Source organism: Micromys minutus (genome assembly GCF_963924665.1).
Source record: "Micromys minutus genome assembly, chromosome: 30".
In the NCBI taxonomy this organism is placed as follows: Eukaryota; Metazoa; Chordata; class Mammalia; order Rodentia; family Muridae; genus Micromys; species Micromys minutus.
Window position 1 is genome coordinate 1,968,295 of NC_137965.1, and position 22,091 is coordinate 1,990,385.

The window sequence follows — 22,091 nt, forward strand, 5'->3', positions numbered from 1 at the left end:
AATTGGAAGGCTCACCTGTGATCCTGATCTTGAGGCTGGGAGATACAAGTTTCTGACCTGATCTTGGCATGGAGATCTTGAGGCATCATGGCTATGAACACCAGGAGAGTAAGGCAAGATCTCTGAGTTCAAGATCATCTGGGACAAAGCAAGTCCCAGATCTAGCTGTGGTGGTACACACCTTTAATCTGGGACACACCTTCTGCTGGAGACCTACATAAGGACTTTGGAAGAAGGAAGACACTTTCTCTTTACCTGCTTGCCTTGTGGGATTGAGCAACTAGGTCCTTGGACTTCCATTCACACTGCTGCTGGACTACAGACTGGAAGTCATCGACAAACTTTCTTACTATATAGAGACTACCCATAAGTTCTGTGACTCTAGAGAACCCCGACTAATACGAGGTGTTTACATGGGCTCACAGTTCTAAGGGAGCATTTCCTTGTGGTAGGAAGACATGTCTGAAGGGACAGGGGAGTAGCTGCTCACACTGCATCTAACCTAAGAGTCATGAAGTTTGCCGAGGCTATACAACCTGACCCCAGTGGTCCACTGATTCCAGCAAGCCACTTGAAGCTTCTGTGGCCTTCCAAAACAGAACCAACAGTCAGAAACCAGGTGTTTGAACACATTGGCTGATGATGGATAGCCTACATCACTAGGCACAGGCAAGTGAGGTGGAAGAAAAAGACAGAACATCTGGGGGACATGAGGGGAAAACGAGCCCCTTCTCTCTGGAATCTGATTGGTACTTTTGCCAGAAGCATCACAGGAATTCCTGCCCATAAACCGACTGCTGGGGGAGTGTGTGTGGGGGGGCACTTTCCCCTTTCTATCCACCAATCCAGTTTGCTAGGAATCTCACCAGAAACCTGATTTATATGGAAAGAACATGTACTAAACTCCCTATTCAGCCCGTGGCTTTTGGTTTTCTTTACCCTATCACAATTCTATCACGGTATCTCTGAATACCCCACCCCTGCCACAGATCAAGCAATAGAGAGAAGAAAAGAGGTTTTTCTTAGCAACATTTTGAGACATAACCTGAGAGTCATTGAAGGCTAATGTCAAGATGATTGCTTTCTCTAGATCAGTACTTCTCATCCTCCTAACAACGTGACTATAGGTGACCCATAGCCGTAGAATGGTTTCTGTTGCTACTTCATAACTGCAATTTTGCTACAGTTATGGATTCTAACATAAATATCTGATATGCAAAGGGTCGTTCAACCCTCAAAGGGGCTGTGTAGGTAGTGAGAACTTTAGTTTCTGTAAAAACACAGAAGCGTTATATGAATATGTTTTATCTTGATCCCAGGTGTGGGATTGTCCACAGCAGCTGACTATGATTTGTCTTGTGCTCTGGCGAGGGGTGTGATTTTGGCAGCTGAAAATAGTTTACCTTTGGAATCCTGGGGACTCTTGAAGATGATCTAAAACTACCCAAGCACAGAGAGGCTGTGCCATTTCCTCTCCTGCTGCGCTGATTTTCCAGTTTTCCCGAAGATCAAATTTGCTCCGGAAAGGAAACTCGATGCCCTTAATCGGCAGTAGATTAACAATATTGATGCTTCCCTTCCTCTCTAGCCTTCCTTCTCTTCTACCTAGTGTTGGGGGATTGGGAAGGAAAAGGGTTGGAAGGGTAGTAGGAAAAGGAACTCAATGAAGTAGCCAAAAGTGCAGTTGCAGGGTTGTGACCCACACACAGGTTGAGAACTGCTTACTATACTTGGGTGGGCCTTACTTCCTCAGTCTCCCTTGGGAAGCACACACTGGAGTATGTTTTATGTTTTCTAAGTGCCTCTTTTTCTTAACTCTCAACGTATGCTTAAGATATGTAAAATATATTCCCTTTTTTGTTTTCTTTCTTTCTTTTTCCCTTCCTTCCTATATTTTTCTCTCTCTTTCTTCATTTTTACATCAATTTTGCCCCTAGCCCCCATAGTTCCTTTCCTCCCAGCCCCACCCTTACAAATCCGCCCCCACTTCCTCTTCCCTTCTCCTCGAAGATGCATTAAAATGTATTTTTTACAACCATCAGCTCTGCTTCATAAACTGGTTAGTCTGGAAATTCTTTTTAGTACTCAAAGTCCAAACCTTGGATGGCCTGGGTAGAAGTCTCTAAAAGTGCAGGGTAATTCCTTCAGGCTGCTGAGGATGGCAGTGTGGGGCTGTCTCTGAATCCTGCTGGCTGACAAGAGAGAAGCATCAGAAATCTCCCTCCCTCCCTCTCCCTCCTCTTCCTCTCCCTCTCCTCCCCTCCCCCTGCACCCTCCACCCCCATCTCTGTCTCTGTCTGCATGCTGAGTCAGCTCCTTAACAGTAGATATTCCCAAATCCATATCCAACCATGTCTCCTTACAAAAGGGATGTTGGTAAGATGGTCTGGGAATATAGTTTTAAACCTGGGCATGGGTATAAAAATGAACAATTTTGGGGGGAGGGGTTCTTCATGGGAATGAACAGGAGAGTGGACATTGCACAGACAACAGTTTTTGTCACTGTAATCTTAATTTCAACATTATTTGGTAGCCACGTGTATGTCTTTACATTTAGACAGGCAGTCTGAAGACAAGATTTTAGGAAAACACACTGTGGAAGGACAAGTTTAAGGCAATGTATACAACAATTACTGTACGTATAAAGTGCTTTTTGGTGGTGGTGTGTCTTTTGAAAAAAGAATCATATCCATAAACCCTAACTTTAAATATTAGAACCCATACTGATATTTTTGTTACTGTTTTTGTTCATTTGTTATCAAGACAGGGTCTCACTATGTAGCTCTGGTTGTCATGGAACTCAGTAGGTAGACCAGGCTGGCCTTGAACTCAGTAGGTAGACCAGGCTGGCCTTGAACTCATTGAGAACCCCTGCATCTGCCTCCTAAGTGCTGGGATTAAAAGCTTGTGCCACCACACTGGCTTATTCATTTTAGATTCCGAGTGCTGATTAGCTCTTCTAGAGAACTGTTTAGAACATGTGACTCTCTCTCCCCTCCCAGTTTCTCCTTGGAAATCTCACTCTTAAAGGAGAGAATAAGGATTTCTTGGGAAGGGCTTGTTTTGGGGTCCCACACAGCAGAGTCCCTGAGTTTGGTGACATCAGAATGCCTTTAATTCCTGTCATCTACTCTTTGCCAAAGCAAAAGCAATGGGGATAAAGCAGCTAAGCCAAAGCCCGAGAGCTCGGAGCATCTAAACTAAAGCCAACTCTCAGTTTTCTAATTTATACAACAACGGGTGGAGTATATTCCAGTATTAGCAGCAGCTAACCAGTTAACCGTCAACTTTTTGTAAGTTTTCTGAATCTTTAGTCAGCCAATTTATCTATCTTTGTCCCAGAAATAACAGCATTAAGAATGAGATCCAAATACAAATGAAAGCCTCATTACCTTTCTTCCTTAACTGTACTACTAACAGAAGGGAAATTCCTTTAGCAGTGAATTAGTCAGTTCAGCTACCATAAGAAAGCATCCCAGACTGAGTGGCTTAACAAAAGAGACATGTGCTGTGGCTCAATCCTCTGAGACGTTTCTTCTTGCAATAGATGGTATTTAACGTAGAGATGCACAACTGGACAACGTGGAGATAGCGAGAGGCCTTGACCACCGTCTTATGTAGCACGTCTCTATCAAACCTTCCCCTCCAGGCTCAGGGGTCTGTGCTAAAGAAAGAGATTGATCATAAGGGCCAGAGGTGGTGGATGAGTCAAGGGAACTTTGTCATCCAGACACACTGGACTAATGCACATATGAACTCAGAGACTGTATCAAACATACATGTGACTTGCACAGGTTCAAACCAGACAAACACCCACTACGAAAAGAGAAGGGGAAGTGGACACAAAGTTCCACCCCAGGAAGCTATTTGCAACTGATACCCACTGGGAAAGAGAAAATTAAGTTTCCTCCAATGGAGTGTTACTGAGTGTATTAATCAATCATTCTCCTGGACAGCCTCTAGGCCCAGGAATAGTTAGCTAACACAAGACAGAATCCATGTTTTTTAAAAAGATTTATTTATTCATTATGTATAAGTACACTGTTGCTGTCTTCAGACACACCAGAAGAGGGCCTCAGATCCCATTACAGATGGCTGTGAGCCACCATGTGGTGGTTGTTGGGATTTGAACTCAGGTCTAGAACAGTCAGTGCTCTTAACCACTGAGCCATCTCTCCAGTCCAGAATCCATGTTTTTAAAGCACATTGTGTATGTGTGTATGTGTGTGTTTGTCTCATTGTTTTGTTAGCTTATCTTGATTATCCTTTTTGAAAAGAATGGACAGGAAATTGGGTAGAGAGGCAGGGAGGATCTAGAAGAAAGTGGGGGAGGGGAAAGAATATGATCAAAATGTATCCAACATTAACAAAAATAAGATTTAATTAAAAAAACCCAGGCATTTATTTTTTCACATTTCTGGTAGATTTCCATCACAGTGCCTGCAAATTTGGTCTCCGGTGAAAGGACCCCCTCCTCTGGCTCTGTGGTTGCCTTTGCAAGCCTTTGAAGACAAAACTTCCCCTACAAGAAAAGGAAGACTTTTCTGACAATTCTTTCTCTTGTAATATGGCACCAGTCCTGCTGCATATGGACTGTACTCTCATGATATCACCTAGCTTTAATTAGTGCCACGAAGGCTCCATCTCTAAATACAACTACATGAAGAAGTCAGAGCTTTAATATATTAATTTCATGTAGGGGACAGGGACAGAGTCTGGTGTACGGCAAGTTATGACAATGTATCACTAGTCCATAATAAGTTATGATAATGTATCCCTAGTCCACAATAAGTTATGACAATGTATCCCTAGTCCACAATAAGTTATGACAATGTATCACTAGTCCACAATAAGTTATGACAATGTATCCCTAGTCCACAATAAGTTATGACAATGTAGCACAATGTTCTGTGCCAGGCATAATCTCAGGTTCTTTGCATCTTTGCTTTAGGAACTAATTATTAAATCCATGTCCAGATAAGGAAGTTGAAGGGGAATACTTGACCACATTGTCCTGATGACCAGTGGTTGATCCCACTTTTAAACCCAAATCTGCTTAACCACAAAGTCTGCCCCATAGCAATATTATTTGGGGTAAAAATATGCACATATCCCTTCAAGTACATTTGGAACCTTCTGGGTTGCTAAGAATATATTTGATAAAAATGAGTTGATATGGAATAATACCCAAGATGTATTATAGTTGCTGTGGTGCACAATTAAAAAGTAATAAGAGAAAACAGGGAGTAGTAAGTCTTGTTCAGTTCTGACTTTCATTGTCTCCATTATTCCTACGTGACAATTCACTATTTCCTTCTCAGAAACATTTTATGATTTTAATTTACCAGTAGAACGCACACACACACACACACTCATACACAAACACACAATCATACACACACACACACACACATACACATACACACACACACACACACACACACACACACACACACACACACACACACTTTTTCCCCCCTTGGAAAGCAACTTTTTAAAAGTTTGAAACAAGGTCTCACATAGCCCAGGCTGGCCTCCAACTCCCTGTGTATCAGAGAAGATAGTCACCTAGGTAGGCCACAGTCAGGAGGTGCTCCATCTGCTTAGCCATACTCTCTGAGAGTTTTATATGGTGCTCAGGCTGATATTGGGTCAGATACAGATACTGATAATAAAGGGTTACTGAACAAAAGCTAGCAAAGATGACTTTGACTGTTGGTGTGGACTATTCCATTGCTCTTCAAATCCTGATGTTTTAGACACCCAGTGTCTGCCTGCTGGTTCTGCAACATAGATTTAAGTCTTCAGAGAATTTCCTGCCACACATTGTATTGTCTGGAGAAAGAGACAAGAAGAAAAACATGGCTACATGGTTGGTAACATAATTTGTTCCTCAAATATTTTCCATAGATTGGTTAAATCTTCAAGTTCGGAACACGTGGATATAAAAAAGTTTTTTTTTTTTTTTTTAGAAAATTGGAACTCAAATGTAAAGAATCTGGGAAAGGAAGACTTCTCATTATTTACTGACCATGTATGTGCATTTTTCCTAAAATACATATATGCAAAAATATATACCCTGAATATTTGAATGAATATCTCAAAAACAAGTACTAATTTTTAAAAAAGAAACTGAATGTAGGTCAACATACTTTTCTTTTCTCTTTATTTTTTTTTTTTTTTTTTGTTTTGTAATTCTCAAGGAGCATGGCTTTCAACAATGTTTGCTTTATTGATTAAGTTCCCAATATCACTTCCCTACTGTCAGGAAATGTCACACTGTTATCATGGAGACATAGGATAAAGCTTGGCCACCCTCTGGTGGACTTAGTATGAGTAAAAATATCTTTCCATTTTTTGCTGAATTTTCCTTATAAGAAGCCTTAAAGTTATAATAAAATTTTAGAAAAAAACTTTATACACCACCATCCTTATTTTATAAGTAGGAAAAGACAACCCCAAATGTCCAAGTGTCTTTTGTCAGGACACAGGGTCTTCTTCTATTCGGCTGCACTTTCTCCACTATAAAGCTGTCTTTATGTTACAAACAGTTTTTTAATCCATCAATTTTGCTACAAAGAGGAGATGGTCTATGGTTTGAAAAAAAAAAGATGAAAAATAAGAAAAGCAATTGTAATTCTTACCGATGCATGATGAACGCTTTTTTAAAAAATTAGAAATTCAATTTTAGAGTTGGCTGGAACTTCTGGAAGCATTCAGCCTCAATGGAAAAGCCAGGAGGACAGAGTTTTCTTGTGAGATAGAAAGGTGAGACCACTCCTGGGTGGAGTGAGGAGTAGGTTTAAAAACAAACCAGCAAAAACCACAGTTAAAAACTGTGGCTGCAGAGGCAGAAGAAATTTGTGGGCAAACTGTCTTAGGGAAATGGAGAAAGGGAAATGAATTTTGCTTTTGAGCTTCTTGTATGTTTTCTCTCTGAAAGCTGACAGGAATACCAGTCTCGGGAGAAGTTGGTATATGTCGACGCCAACTTTTCAGTTAACCTAACACTGCCATCAAAAGTTTCATTTTAATGCATCATACTTTCTAAAAATACTGTTCTCCGTTGGGTGGTGCTGGTGCATGCTTTTAATCCCTGCACTCTGGAGGCAGAGGCAGGTGGTTGGTTCTCTGTGAGTTTGAGGCCAGCCTGATCTACAGAGAGAGTTCTAGGACAGTCAGGAATACACAGAGAAAAACAAAGCAAAATTGTTCTGTAAGTCATTATTTTTGAAAAGTAGGGGCAAGTTGCTCTTTTACTCATGAGTTCAGATGGCCTTTTATCTAGTCAGAATAATAATTTAATTTGGAATTGGACTTACATCTGCAAACATGAGTGACAGATATCTTCCTGTTGACACCGATTCAGGATTCTGTAAGCCATCTGTGTCACCTTTGATAAAAGCACACAGGGAGTATAGCTGAAGGGAAGCCACATGCATGGGACCTCGGATTTCCCTGAGTGCAGAGTTCTTAGAACGAACAGGCGTACAGATATGTCCCATGCATGTAAACTTCCAAGATGGCTCAAGTATTACCTGTAGCACACTCATTGTCTAATACAAATGAAATACCACTGCAATTCAAATTTGAATTTTGAGCAGTAAGGCTGATAATTAGTAACTGAAAACGAGCCGACTGCCTCTGAAGCCTGAACTCATACTACGTTACCATGTGAGGGATTCAGGTCTGGTGGTATCCTCTGGTGTAAGCAGGAAGATACCTGTCTTAGTCATGGTTTCTATTTCTGCACAAACATCATGACCAAGAAGCATGTTGGGGAGGAAAGGGTTTATTCAGCTTACACTTCCTCGTTGCTGTTCATCACTAAAGGAAGTCAGGACTGGGATTCAAGCAGGTCAGGAAGCAGGAGCTGATGCAGAGGCCATGGAGGGATGTTACTTACTGGCTTGCTTCCCTTGGCTTGCTCAGCCTGCTTTCTTATAGAACCCAGGTCTACCAGCCTAGGGATGGCACCACCCACAATGGGCTGGGCCAGGGATGGCTCCACCCACAATGGGCTGGGCCCTCCCCTCTTTATCACTAGTTGAGAAAATGCCTTACAGCTGGATCTCATGGAGGCATTTTCTCAACTGAGGCTCCTTTCTCTGTGATAACTCCAGCTTGTGTCAAGTTGACACAAAACCAGCCAGTACAAAATCACATAATGCCCAGGCCTTCAGTTGCACATGAGATACCCTGCATGGGCTATTTTAACAATCTCAGCCTCAGATGTGGATTGTTGCTCTTGGTAGTGTGTTTGCAGAGGGTGTGTGAGGGCATGCTCCTGCTGCCTTCCCAAAACAGAATCTTAGATTGCTTTGGAGCACACCATCCCTTTAGTAGGCCCAGCGTCTGCTTCCACCTTCCAAGTTGCTGACAGAGCTGAACACTTCCCTCTAAATGTGCTTTTATTCTCTGTGATGTAGTTAGCATATGAGAATAGATCAGAGTAGTGTGTGTGCGTGAGTGTGTGTGTGTGTGTGCGAGCGCGCGCTTGAGCGCGCGCTTGAGCGCGCACATTTATGTGTAGGTAGCCATCCTGGTGCACACACAGAGGCCAGAGAAGGATGTCAGATGTCCTTCTCTATCTTTCTCCACCTTATTCTTCTGAGACAAGACCTACCCAAAGTTAGACTGGTAACTAGTTAAGTACCAGTGACCCCCCACTTTCCACCCACATTAAGTTTTAATTAGTATAGCTAGTTGAATGGTAGAACATTTGCATAGCTTGAGAAGGTCTGGGTTGATTCTTCAGCACTAAACAAACAAACCCAACTTCTAAGTTCATCCTTTGAGACTTTGAATAGACATACGCTGACTGTGTCCCAAAAATCTGCTTTGGGAAAGTCACCCCACAAGATTCCTAGGCAGTAGAGAATAAGATTTGGGGGTTTGGAGGCTTGTCTGGTTTATAATTGAGAGGCAGTATGGGCACCAGTCTGTCTGTCTGTATATATTTATTATTACAATGTAATGAATTATAATTGGTCAATATCCTCTAATATTATACATTAATGGAACCGTATGACAATTAGCATACTGTGTTTGCCTATAGTTTCCCCCTCCCCATTCAATTAATTACCCAGAGCCTTTATGGTTATTGGCTCCAGGTACTTGAAGGACTAGCCACAAAGCAGGCAGGGCCTTTGGTGAATAAGAGCATGAGCTGTCCTTGTGGAGGGAGTAATTAAGAGATGACCATATGAGGACAGTGACAGAGGTTGAAAGGAGGTAGTCTGAAGTATGACAAGGGACAGTGATGTTGACTCATGGAGAGCTCAGGTGAGTGGGAGTGCATCTCCTTAACGGCAGGCTGACTGCCTGTGTCCAGCACGGCATGCACATCTGCCTGTCCACCCAGACTCACAGGGGAGCTGTCTGAGAGACCGTTAACCATTTTCCAGGTCCTGTTTTAGTTACTGCAGAGTGAACACCACTCTGACCCTGCCTTTATGAACTCTGTATTCTCGGTGAGACTCTAACTGGTCCCTTTGGGATGCCAAGAAGCCTCAAGCAAGTTGAGATAGAATTCTCTCAAGTTCAGGGGCAGATGCCTGGGTCTAAGGGCAGTAGGGATGCAGAAAGAACAGACACACATCAGGTAGATGGTGATCGCTTTGCTGAAATGACTTAGCCTCAACTTAGAGCCTCAGCATGATTATTACACACAGCACAGGAAGGGAAGTCAGTTTGTCTCTGTAGGGCAGTGAGACAAGGTTTTCTTTGGAAGGAATCTTAGGCACTAAGCACCAGAGAGGCTGAAGCTGCAGCTGCTGGGTTTTTAATTCACTGGTCCAGCATTTATAAACACCCATACTTGCACACACCATCAACATTCACATCAGGCCAGAGGAAGGCTGTGCTATCCACCCTCTGAGCCTCACTCTGGTAAGGCCTAGAAAAAAAACAAAACAAACACAAAAACCTGAGTCATGTTGAACCTTCTGGGAGACATCCAGGATGAAGTGTGAAGCACTGTGGGCCAGCTTTAACTACCACAGATTTCCCGTAAAATAACTGTCACCATATGTACCAAAGGTTTAAAAGTTACCTAGTATGCTTGTTACTGAATATCCAACTTACCGTCTGGCCTGACAGGAATCTGAACACCAGTCTGTGGGAAATGCATCAGAGTACAAATTCAAACCAGGCCAGGTGCTAGGCACACAAACCTTCCAAGTTGGAGCTAACATCTCTAATAACAGAAGATAAGGAAGGCTCATGCTTCCAGACTCCCAAGGCTGTGTGATACATGTGAAACACATTGATTACAGCATCTTAAGACAAAGTATGTGTGGAAATACCATATACTTTTGGATCAAGTGCTGAAAACAGGATTAATATCAATTACTTTCTACCAGTAATGGGTTGTTTTTGCTAAAAGACTGATGTCTCCTTTTCTCCCCCATCTCACACTCTATTAACATCTGGTCAAAGTGAATCTGCGCCTGAACTTCGCAAGGTAAGATGATTAATTACTAAGCTCGCAAGCATACACAACTGTTACTAGAGCTCTAAAGAATTATGCTTTGGGTTTCGGTGATCAGTGACGCGTGCAAAGTGTTAGAGATCTTTCACTTAAACATAACCGTTGGAATAAAAAATAAACTCGAGCCAGAGAGATGAATGATCCCTCACAAGTACAAGACCTAGTTTCTAGTCCCAGCACCCACTTGGCAGCTGACAACCATCAGTTATGGATCCAACACCCTCTTTGAACCTCCTCTTCTGACCGTTAGCAGGCAGTGGGCATGCTGTGGTTCACAGACATACATACAAGCCAGTTCCCACGGGTCTGAGAAACTGATGGTTTTGACCTGGCTGTGCTTCATTTGGAGCTTCCTTAGCTCCCCCACAGGGATAGATATTTAAATTCTTTTGGAAAAAATATAGAAATGCTCTACTTCTTAAACATCTGAGTTCACGGTAGGCCATCCTTACTGGAATGATTTCTATATTTTTATCTAGTCTGTACTTAGCACTGTTATGCACAGATACCAGGCACCTAAACAGATGCTTACATAAGAACTCTGCTGTGTCACTGCCTAATGCAGATCTACTCACTAAGCACCCAAATCTACATCAGAAGATAGTGTGCAAATCCTCCCAGCTTGAGAAATGTTCTTCTTTGTTTTTGGAGACAGGGTTTCTCTCTGTAGCCCTGGTTGTCCCCATGAGAGTCACTCTGTAGGCTATGCTAGCCTCAAACTCAGAGATCCACCTGCCTCTGCCCCAAAATTCTGGGCTTAAACAGTGCTCTTCACCACTGAGTCATCTCTCTAGCTCTAGCTTCTTAAACCAAGTAATAAAAGAGTCTAGAATTCCCATCTTGTGCACCTCTCTCACCTTCCATAGCTTCTCCATGTGGCTGTGTTTCCCCAACTTCTGTCTTTGTCTTCTCATCCCACCATTCTCTCCCTAAATAAAAAATCATTTCCATGGCTTAAATATTATCTACATGCAACCAAGAAAGCTTGCCTAAACTCCATTCTGCTGTATTCAAGTATTATGCACAGTACACACTCAACACATAAAACTAGGGTTTGTTCTTGTCCCAAATTTGCCCCTCCCCACTGGACATGTTTCAATACACAATTCCTGAGCCTATCTAAGCACTCTACTAAGAGTTGGAAACCACTTAAGCTTTGTGTCTTTATTTGACCCTTAATCTCACCTTCTCCACACCTTACCATAATTCTCAACCAAACACTACCACCCCGTCATGGCATCTTTTGCTTGAGCTGTTGCTAAAGTCTGTAACTGGTACTCTACTGCCAGCCTCTAGTCTCCAGTTTGTGTTGCTTGGGAATGATAACTCACTTAAAGATCCATATCTGAAAACGTGTTCAGATCTCTTATTTAAACTGCAGCACAGTTCCTTAGGCAACAATACAAGATATCATGTTGGAACATTTGACTTCCTCTAACCAGGTGAAATCTACCCAGAACGTTCTTTCTCTGACTGAGTCCTGGCAGCTACCATTCCTTATGGTCTTAGGTTTCCTGGGTTCTTCAACCCCCTGATCCCACCATGGCTTCCAACTTTTAACTTAAAGAACATTTATTTGTATGAATTCACCCTAGATTATCTCCTTTCTAAAGCTTTCCCTGCTACCCCACCCTTAAAGACACCCACGTACATTTATCATAACATTAATAGCATGTGATTACACTTAACAGCTTTCATGACTTGTGATCTCTTGAGCTCAACTATGTACTGCAGTGGATCTTTTGAAAGCAAAAGTCTAGCACCGTGCTTGGTATATGACTCGGTCTATGGAGGATGACTGGTTTAATGATTAAAACAATCTCCTTCACTGTTCACTGTTGGGTTTGGCAAACTGCACATTCATCTCTGCACTGCATGTTTGGCAACTGTTTGAACGAATTAACATGCCCAAGTTTTCCTTAATTACCGAAATTTATCTTCACAGTGCAACTAACTACCTAACACCTAGAGACAGCTAATTGCACATAATAGTCCTATCCTTTAACTTCATTGTTGTCTGGATTCAAAATACTTTGGGCCACACAGCACTCCTTTCGTTGCCTCTGGACTCACTAGCTGCTTTCAGAGTTTATTGTGGCTTTTATTTCGTAATCATCAGGAAAATGTCAGAATAGCAAATTTTTGAAAGTTCAAGCAATTAATAAAAGTACAAGATGCCCCGCCATAGAGGCTGCGATGACACGTGGACAGCTGTCAGAAGTGACGCCTACCTTGTATCTTCTCTCTTAGGTCTGAAATAATATCTGGAAGACCAGATGATTTTAGCCAGAACAAATCAGTGAGGCTTTTTGCCCAAAAGAAAAATGGTCTTCGCGGCGTCAACGCCCTTTCTATGTGGACCAATCATAATCTAGGATTCCGGACGTCGGTGTCGTCACTTCCGCCCGGCCTTCGGGGCCTCCTAAGTTCTCCCAAGGAACCGCGGTGGTGCACTTCTGCCTCGAGACCGTTTCCGCGCCCGGGAGGGGTGGCCGAGTGGCGGCGGGCGGGCGGGATGAGCGCGGCGCGGACGCTGCGGGTGCCGGGCCGCCACGGCTATGCCGTCGAGTTCTCTCCGTACCTGCCGGGCCGCCTGGCCTGTGCCGCGGCGCAGCACTACGGCATCGCGGGTGAGCGCGGGCCGCGCCTACTGGGCGGGCGTAGGACGCGCTGCTGAGCGCGCGGTGCCTCCCGCCACCGCCAGAGGGAGGCAGAGCTTGGCCCTCGCTCCTCGGTCCCCCTGTCTGCGTAGTTGGCATTGGAGCCCAGGGGAAGTCTGCAGCCTGTCCTTTCCCTTCTGTAGGAAGGATGCATTTCTCAGCACTTGCAAGGTGGAGCCAACAGATCACGAGTTCAAAGCTATCCTCAACTGAAACGTAGGGAGACGCCGGCCCTTTCTCGAAAAAAAAAAAAAAAAAAAAAAAAAAAAACTAGAAAATTCTGTGCTCGCTTTTTGTTGTCTCATGGAAAATGGATACATGTGCAGAGATGTCTGTGTGCTCCAGCTATTTATTTTACCTTATACTCTATCTTGTTAAAGCACAGGAGCAATATGTGGCAAACCATTGCATAATGTCAGCGATCTGTAGTATTTGTTTTGTTTGCTCCAGAAAAAAAAATAAGATTTCTGAAAAATAGTGGTAAAAAAACTTACTTCCTTTTGACCATTTGTGTTTAGTGCTTGCACGGTTAGGTTTACATTTCTTGGCTACCAGTTGGGGGGGGGGACTTATGTCTTTCATAAAGTTTTCTTATAAATACATTGGTATATTTAGGAATTATTTTCTAGAGATATTTTTTGTGTCTTGAGTTTTTGGCTTGTATGGATGTCTGTGAACCACAGCATGCCCACTGCCTGCTAACGGTCAGAAGAGGAGGTTCAAAGAGGGTGTTGGATCCATAACTGATGGTTGTCAGCTGCCAAGTGGGTGCTGGGACTAGAAACTAGGTCTTGTACTTGTGAGGGATCATTCATCTCTCTGGCTCGAGTTTATTTTTTATTCCAACGGTTATGTTTAAGTGAAAGATCTCTAACACTTTGCACGCGTCACTGATCACCGAAACCCAAAGCATAATTCTTTAGAGCTCTAGTAACAGTTGTGTATGCTTGCGAGCTTAGTAATTAATCATCTTACCTTGCGAAGTTCAGGCGCAGATTCACTTTGACCAGATGTTAATAGAGTGTGAGATGGGGGAGAAAAGGAGACATCAGTCTTTTAGCAAAAACAACCCATTACTGGTAGAAAGTAATTGATATTAATCCTGTTTTCAGCACTTGATCCAAAAGTATATGGTATTTCCACACATACTTTGTCTTAAGATGCTGTAATCAATGTGTTTCACATGTATCACACAGCCTTGGGAGTCTGGAAGCATGAGCCTTCCTTATCTTCTGTTATTAGAGATGTTAGCTCCAACTTGGAAGGTTTGTGTGCCTAGCACCTGGCCTGGTTTGAATTTGTACTCTGATGCATTTCCCACAGACTGGTGTTCAGATTCCTGTCAGGCCAGACGGTAAGTTGGATATTCAGTAACAAGCATACTAGGTAACTTTTAAACCTTTGGTACATATGGTGACAGTTATTTTACGGGAAATCTGTGGTAGTTAAAGCTGGCCCACAGTGCTTCACACTTCATCCTGGATGTCTCCCAGAAGGTTCAACATGACTCAGGTTTTTGTGTTTGTTTTGTTTTTTTTCTAGGCTGTGGAACCCTATTGGTATTGGATCAAAATGAATCTGGACTCCAGATTTTCAGAAGGTAAGGTGACTGACATTTCTGTTGCTGTGATAAGACACCATGGTTAAGGCAACTTATAAAAGAAAGTATTTAATTTAGGCTTATGGTCTTAGGGGGCTAAGAGCTTACATCTTGAGCCATACATGGGAGGCAGAGAGATGCACACTAGGAATCTTTTGAAATCCCAGCCCCCAGTGACACACTTCTTCCCACACTACCCCATCTCCGAAGCACACATGTACTCAGCCACTGTCGGGGTCTTAATGCACTTACATTTTGAATATTTGGAACTAATAGGTTTTTAATTTATGATGTAAAGTAGACGTTTACATGGGTATAGTATAGAAATTATTTTTGCCAATTATGATTACGCCATGTTGTCAGTTAGGTGTCCACTTGTAGGTTATATATATTTAAACTTAAAACGGTGAGCTAATTGGAGTACTTTCTGACATTGGCCCGCTTTTCTGTTTTAATATAATTTAGCTTTCCTGAGGCAAGAGCCAATGCTATTCTGTGGATTTCCCAGTGTTTCGCTTCATACCTGTCTTCCAGGTTGATTGATGGATGCATGATACTTCTATCAGGATTAGTCAAAGGCAGAGGAAAGAGGTTCTGTTAGGCAGCTACTACCAGGCCGGAGAGATGGCTCAGCTGTTAAGAGCACTAGAGGTCCTGAGTTCAATTCCCAGTAACCACATGGTGGCTCACAGCCATCTGTAATGGGATCTGATGTCCTCTTCTGGTGTGTCTGAAGACAGCTACAGTATGCTTACATATAATAAATGAATAAGTCTTAAAAAAAAAAAGAAAGAAAGAAAGCTACTACCTGCCCAGATGAAAGGTTTATGCAGTGAGCATCATACAGCCCAGATGAAGGATTGACTCATGGGAGTATTTGAAATTACTGGTCTCCGTACCTTGAAAGGCTCGCTAGAGCTTGCTTCAAGTCACAGGCTCACTGCAGTCAGCAGCAGGTGACCAGCAGCCCTTCGGTGTGTACCGTGGATGCCGTCTCATCTCACTAGTGGTTGGGAACCTTTCAGTTTTAGCTTTCCAGTTATCTGCCTGCACTTCCTGGAGTACCTGCTGTTTCTCTCTGAGAATGCTGCAGGTCATCTGTGGCGCTGATGTGTTCGGAAAAACTAAGGGAAATAAACCCCAGAAACTATACAATGAGGATTGCTCATTCGCTCCTCATCGAGTGCGTGTGTTTTCCTTTCTGCTATAGCTTTGACTGGAATGATGCCTTGTTTGATGTCACCTGGAGTGAGAACAATGAACATGTCCTTGTCACCTGTAGCGGTGATGGCTCACTGCAGCTCTGGGACACCGCCAAAGCCACAGGCCCTCTCCAAGTCTACAAGGAGCACACGCAGGAGGTAAGAAGGTGATCACTGTGAGATGGCTGCTTTTCTTTCTTACTCTCGGCTCGAAGCCTCTTCCGGGATGAACGTGGGGAAATGCTTTCAGCAGGGTTAGGCTTTAGTGTTTCTTGTGCGTAGTAGATGTCACTTATTATTTCGTTATTCAGACAGACAGTGCTTCTTAGCCTAAGAGAAAGAAAGCAAAGGTCGGGCCTCTCATCTGGTAGTCACAGTGCCTCTAGCAGGCACCTCAGCGTCATTCCCCCAGAGGGCCCCACAAACACGCCTACATGCAGCGCCTTAAGCAAGGGTGGGTGGGCTGTTCACAGACTATCTCAAGATTGTCCTCAGGCCTCAGTAAGACTCAATATATTCCAACAATGTCATCAAGGACCCACTAGGAGGGAAATAAAGGCATACTGTCTTTCAGTTTTTGTGTGTGACTGTGTGTGTGTGTACAGGAGTGGGTGCAGACACTCATGCAAGATAGAGGACTAGGTGTCCCCAGAGAATTAGAGTTGCAGACGTTTGTAAGCTGCCCGCTGTGGGTATTGGGAACTGAGCTAAGGTTCTGCAGTAGTAGGATGCACTCCTAGTTACTGAGCAAGTACTCAAGCCCCCTTAAGCAAATTTAAACATGCATCTAAATAATGACTTTTGTGTGGTCTGGACTCTGTGTGTGTGTGTGTGTGTGTGTGTGTGAGATGAGGTACAAGAACTAGTTTATACTTTGGAAGTACCAAAATGCATTCATACATTTTAAGGAGTGTGATGAAGTCTTCCTGGTTTCTTTACCTTAGCAGTAGAGCCTTCCCATCAAGACTTTCAAATGTGCTTTCAAGCTTTTACCTACCCTAACCCTGCCTCATCTTAGGCCTTTGACAAGTATTTACTACATGTTTTCAAGTGTTTAAAACATCATTACTGGTTTGTGAAGAAAAAACAAAACTGAGTTACATGAACATCCTAGATAACATTGTATAATTATAACTATTTTTAAAAACCCAGTAGTTCTATAATTAGTCTAAAAAATAAAATTACTTTCCTGTGTTGGGATAGCTCCTTGGATGATACGGTTGTAAATTACCGTGTTTTTGGAAAATCACTGGGTAATGGCAGCTTTGGTAAAGAGGGACTTAGATTGTTTGATGAAGGAATCCCTTCAGAGCAGCAAGTCAGAATTCAGATGGTGTGGCACCCCATCATTCTTGCTGACTTGTTGTTCCTGTGATGTAGGGGCTCTTGTATCCCAGGCCGGCCTGGGGACCACTGTGTATTGAAAATGAAGTTGGACAGTGGCTCTCCTGCCTCAGTGTCCCAAGTGCGAGGGTTGCAGGTGTGAACTACCAGTCTTTGTTTACAGTCTATGATACCAGAGCTTATTTTCGCTGCTTCGGTTTACTAGGGTACAGGGAAAACACTGCATGTTTACTCTCCTTACTGAACAGCAAGGCTTCTCCATTGGTAGAATCTGTCTCTTCCACTTCTTTTTCTTGCTCTCTCTTCTTTCTGACAGTTTGGCCCTGACTAGTTCCTAATGTAGCCGAGGATGGTCTTGAACTTCCTGTCCTGCTTGTAACTCCCGAGGGCTAGGGTCACAGGTCTCTCTGGGCCTAGCCTATGTGCTGCTGGACATGGTGCTCATGTCCCAGAGCCTCCTGCATACTAGTCAGACACACGCCACCAGCTGAAAATTGGATTCCACCCAGCTTGGAATTTTTTTCTTTGTCCAAGATGTGTAGTTTTCAAGTTTCAGGTGCTTATAAGAACCAATCTTTGAGTAGAGCATGCTGCTATTCATATTCCGTCACAGAGGAATTGTATTTATTTATTTTATAGTAATAACATGCTGAATGATTTATGTTTTTACTTTAAAATTCGAGTTAATAATGTATTCTTTGATAAGGATAGAAGCTGATACATCTGTATCAATGAATACCAATAAAATATTACTATAGAATGATAGTCATGTATGTGACATTAGTATGGTCCCTTTAGATACACAATTATACCTAAAATACCATGAAAGATTTCTCTACTAAAGGGGTTTTTCTTTTTGTCCTCTTTTGGTGATGCTTGTGATAGAGCCAATACCTTCCGTGTTAGGGAAACTCTGCTCTGAGCCATACTCCAGCCTCTCTGTTTCTGTTAAAGGGTTGTAATAATTATAGGAAAAAATCAGCACAACATACTTCCTTCTGCATATTTAGTCGCAGTCAGCCATTTATTTTAGAGTAGATGACTGCAGGCATATTGTAGTATACTTTAAAATGGCAGCTTAAAACTCTGTGACTATGCAGAAGACAGTCTTCTACTTAGCAGTGAACTCATTGATTTCCTTTGTTTGAATTTTACTGCCAGTAGGTTGTACTATCTGCCACCACTGTTAAAGGAGTACCATGTAATATTTTTAAATCTGAGTTTGTATTAAGAGCACTAGTCCTGCTGATGCTGCTAGCACAGCTGCTAGCACATGCTATGCACCAGGCATGCATGAGACTTGTATGCCGATCTCCAGTATTCCGGGACATGCAGACAAACAGAATCACTTGGAATGATTGGAGCATACAGTATGTGTGCTACTTTGTTGGGAGAGGGAAACCGTAAGGGTCATTTCCCACCTGCCTGCCGGCTACCAGCTGCAGAAGCTGATGAACAGTTCTCAGTTAACTGCCTCAGGTGGTGGCTGTTAGGAATACTCTACAGCGCAGACATTTGGAATCTCCACATTTAAGATGGGAAAGAATGCATGCTACCTGTTTCATCTCAGTGTTCTCTGACTTTGCTGAACGCTAAGCATTGTCTAGGATGCATTAAACTTTCTTTGTACTTAGGTTACACTGTCTGAGGCTTGGGTAAGTTGTCAGGGTTATCTGCAGTCCTAGAGGACTCCAGTGTATAGCATCGTGTGGAAAACCATTGCTTTAACTTCATAGGCATTTAGTTCCAGTTGTCTTGATGTATTTGCTGTCTAATGTTTTGGAGATTATAACAGTCACTATGTAAATTTAGAGAATTTTTAATGTCTGTGCTGGTTAGTTTTAACTATCGTCCTATTCGTGAGGAATTCTGTAGATCAGGTGGGCTGTTGAGGATTATAGAGAATCCAGCCCTGTGGGCAGTGCTGTTCCTCAGGAAGGGGGTGCTGAGGGATGTCAGCAAGGAGAGCCGCAAGCCCCGCACCACGCATCGTTTGCTCTTTGCTCCTGACTGTGCCTGTGAACTGAGGAGCTGCTTGAGCTGACTGCACCCTGCACCTTAGGGTGACAGACTTTGCAACCGTGTTGCTTTTTGTCAGAGCAACAGAGACAAAACCAGAACAATAGCTTTACCTTGGGTAGTTGTTATTCAAACCCAAACTCTAAATGGTGGTTTGAAATGTGTAGAAATACAGTGTTTACTTAGAGAAGGATTTTCATGCATGATCGTTGCTACTGTATCTGTCATCTTGGTGTGGGTGTCAAGACTGTGGCTGAGAAAATGGTCACTTTGTGCAGGGGGGACATTGTCATTCTTTCAGCAGATAGGTGTCATTGGAAGGTGGAGAGAAACAGCCAAGTGGGAAGGGGCATATCAGCCTAGAAGGGACTCAACAGGCACAACTAGCTGCAAGTGACATTGTTGTGGCAGTCAGACAAATATATATTACTAGGTACCCTTAGGGAAGCCATTCTTAATATTCAAGGGATGGATATGATCTGCACTAATGATAAAGGAAGTCCTTGTCTGCTAGGTGCTTAGGAGTGAGATGATCCGCTAGAGCCAGTGCAGGCAACAGCTAGTGACAGGGAACAGTGGGAGGAACAAAATGGCAGCTACTCTGCATCTTCATGAATACTTTCAAATCTCCATAGTGAAAAAGGTTTACAAGTTTTTCTACAGTGAAAGAAATAGCCCTTTTTAATCACTGAGATTAAAGATCGCTGTGCATTTCTTTTGTATTCATGCAGGTTAAGTGGAAATTATTAGCAAGTTTCTATTTGACCATTTTTTAATTAAGTAGGTCACTTTACAAAAGGGCACCACTTTAGGGCAGATTAACACAAGCTCTTTGGGAATTGGTTTGTGTTATCAAATGCGTCTTCTCAAACTGGTTCTGATGAAGTACAGCTTTGCTAAAGTGGCATAGATACTGCCAATGTTGATTTGTTCTCTCCTCTATTTTTCTAGTTAATTTTATTCAGTGCCAAGAGTAACCTCATCATGGCACCCTGCCTTGGAAACTAGCCAGGTACTGCACATTGTTTCTTTGTATTCAGTCTGACAGTTTGAGTGTCCATTCTTTCAGTGGTCCTGGGCGGGGGTACTGGAAATAGAAATGATCAGCACACGAAGATCGAGATGTGTTTTCCATCTAGTTTGTTGTGTGTTCCTCTTACCTCTGCTGTGGTGCTACTGAGCAGGTCTGCAGTGAAGGAGCCATGGCAAGGGCTGAGAGTGGACACAGTTCTTCAGTGAGGAGACTCTTGGCTGGCATGGGACAGGAGGAGCATCTTTGATTCTGAGGCAGAGTATGAATGCAGAATGAGGCCAGAAAGTCAGCAGTGTGAGGTGAAGCAGAGTACCAGGAAGGCAAGGGCAGGAGGAAACATGGAGATCTGTGGAAAGGCATTGCTGATTTGTAGGATTGTTAGGAAATATTTTATACATATACGTGTAAGAGGTAAAAGTGGTACATTGGACACTCTAATATTTACCATGTAGCATAAGAAACAAAGCATTACATGCTCTGGAGTCTCCTTCTATCTCCCCTTTGTCTTTCCTTCTTCAGCTTTCTGTTTACACTTTCTTTGCTTGCATATGTATGTGCTCCAAAGGCATGCATAGTTTTGCATGATCTTGACCTTTGGGCAGTACAAATCATTATGGATGAATCTCGTATAACGCAGAGCGAAGCTGAAAAGCTGCAGAAGCCACATCATGTTGAAAGGCTTTGAACAGGGCAGTGATATTAATCTGTATTTACAAATAAGCTTTCGTTCCAGCTGGAGAGAGGCCATATTGCATAAGAACAAGCAGGGGTGGATGGGGAGGGTGGTCAGGTTGATGGCAGTGATCTGAGAGGAATCACAGCAAACTTTAGGCATTGCCTGTTTCTTTTCTTAATTTTGGCTCTTGTGTTCCCCGGTAGAGGGCAAGCTTGTCCCTTGCTTCAAGTCTTTCCTTGTTCTCTCTCCCCAAAGGCTAATATTTTATAATGCACGCTTTCTCCTGAATGTATGGAGAAGTAACTGGCTGTCCTTGTTAAGTCTTGTTCTTTTGTTTTCCTTTTCTTCATAGATTGAAAGGGCAAAGCTATGAGCGCTGGTCTGTCTGCCATTCCAAACATTTCACCTTCATGCCCTTGCTACTAAGTATTCAGTTAGAGTCTGGTCCCATGGAGCCCTGGCTTCTCTTTCCATCCCTGTCCCCAGGCTGTGAATTGTTTTTCAGTTTCTAAAGTGTGGAATTCTGAACTGTGAAATGTTTAGAATTTGGAGTAGTTGCCCATTTGTTCTAGCCACTCAGAAAGTGTATTGTGTCATAGTATCTTCTTTCCTCCAGCCTCCCACTTTTTTTTTTTTTTTTAAGATTGTAATGATCTGACTATATTTTACACTAGGTAGAAAGCACAAAGCAATCCTCTTTAATCAAGCTGACAATTAGCTTCACTTAGAGCATTTTAATAATGCACATTAAAAATGAATACCGCCCTCACTCACAGTTGCCTGAAATCTTGCATGTTCCCAGCCCCAACCCCTGGGTACTGAATCTCCCTTTATATTTTTCCCCCATATTCACCTTAGGCTGATACACCTGCCCCACACTCTTGAGTACTGGTTCGCAGGCATGTGCTACCACACGGAACCTCGTCTGTGTCTCTGGTCACTGACTCCCTCTGCTTCGTAAGCCTGCTAACATTTTGGTTAGTTTCAAGTCCTGCAGGAACATGGTCTTCCAGCATAATGATCCTTTCCTACTTATGTCTGTTTTAAACTTAAACTTGGTTTAAT

The 22,091-nt window shown here is 42.9% G+C and overlaps 1 protein-coding gene and 1 long non-coding RNA gene across 3 annotated transcripts in view; one reads left to right on the forward strand and one right to left on the reverse strand.

Annotated features, from left to right (window-relative positions):
* Positions 1-3,439: 3,439 nt before the first annotated feature.
* Positions 3,440-12,833, reverse strand: LOC308439654. 2 transcript variants are annotated; one of them, XR_013975624.1, is made up of 3 exons: positions 12,724-12,833; positions 11,350-11,421; positions 3,440-3,664 (listed from the first exon to the last, which is right to left on the reverse strand). It is a non-coding gene; the product is annotated as an uncharacterized lncRNA (long non-coding RNA). The 2 variants fall into 2 exon arrangements; XR_013975625.1 differs by lacking the exon at positions 3,440-3,664 and adding an exon at positions 5,486-5,835.
* PEX7 (peroxisomal biogenesis factor 7) overlaps positions 12,731-22,091 on the forward strand; it is a 51,625-nt gene continuing 42,264 nt past the window's right edge. The window contains exons 1-3 of the mRNA XM_080941567.1: positions 12,731-13,122; positions 14,695-14,752; positions 15,963-16,113. Coding sequence (XP_080797693.1) covers positions 12,846-13,122; positions 14,695-14,752; positions 15,963-16,113 — 486 coding nt within the window. The 5' untranslated portion in view covers positions 12,731-12,845. The remainder of the gene's footprint in view (positions 13,123-14,694; positions 14,753-15,962; positions 16,114-22,091) is intronic.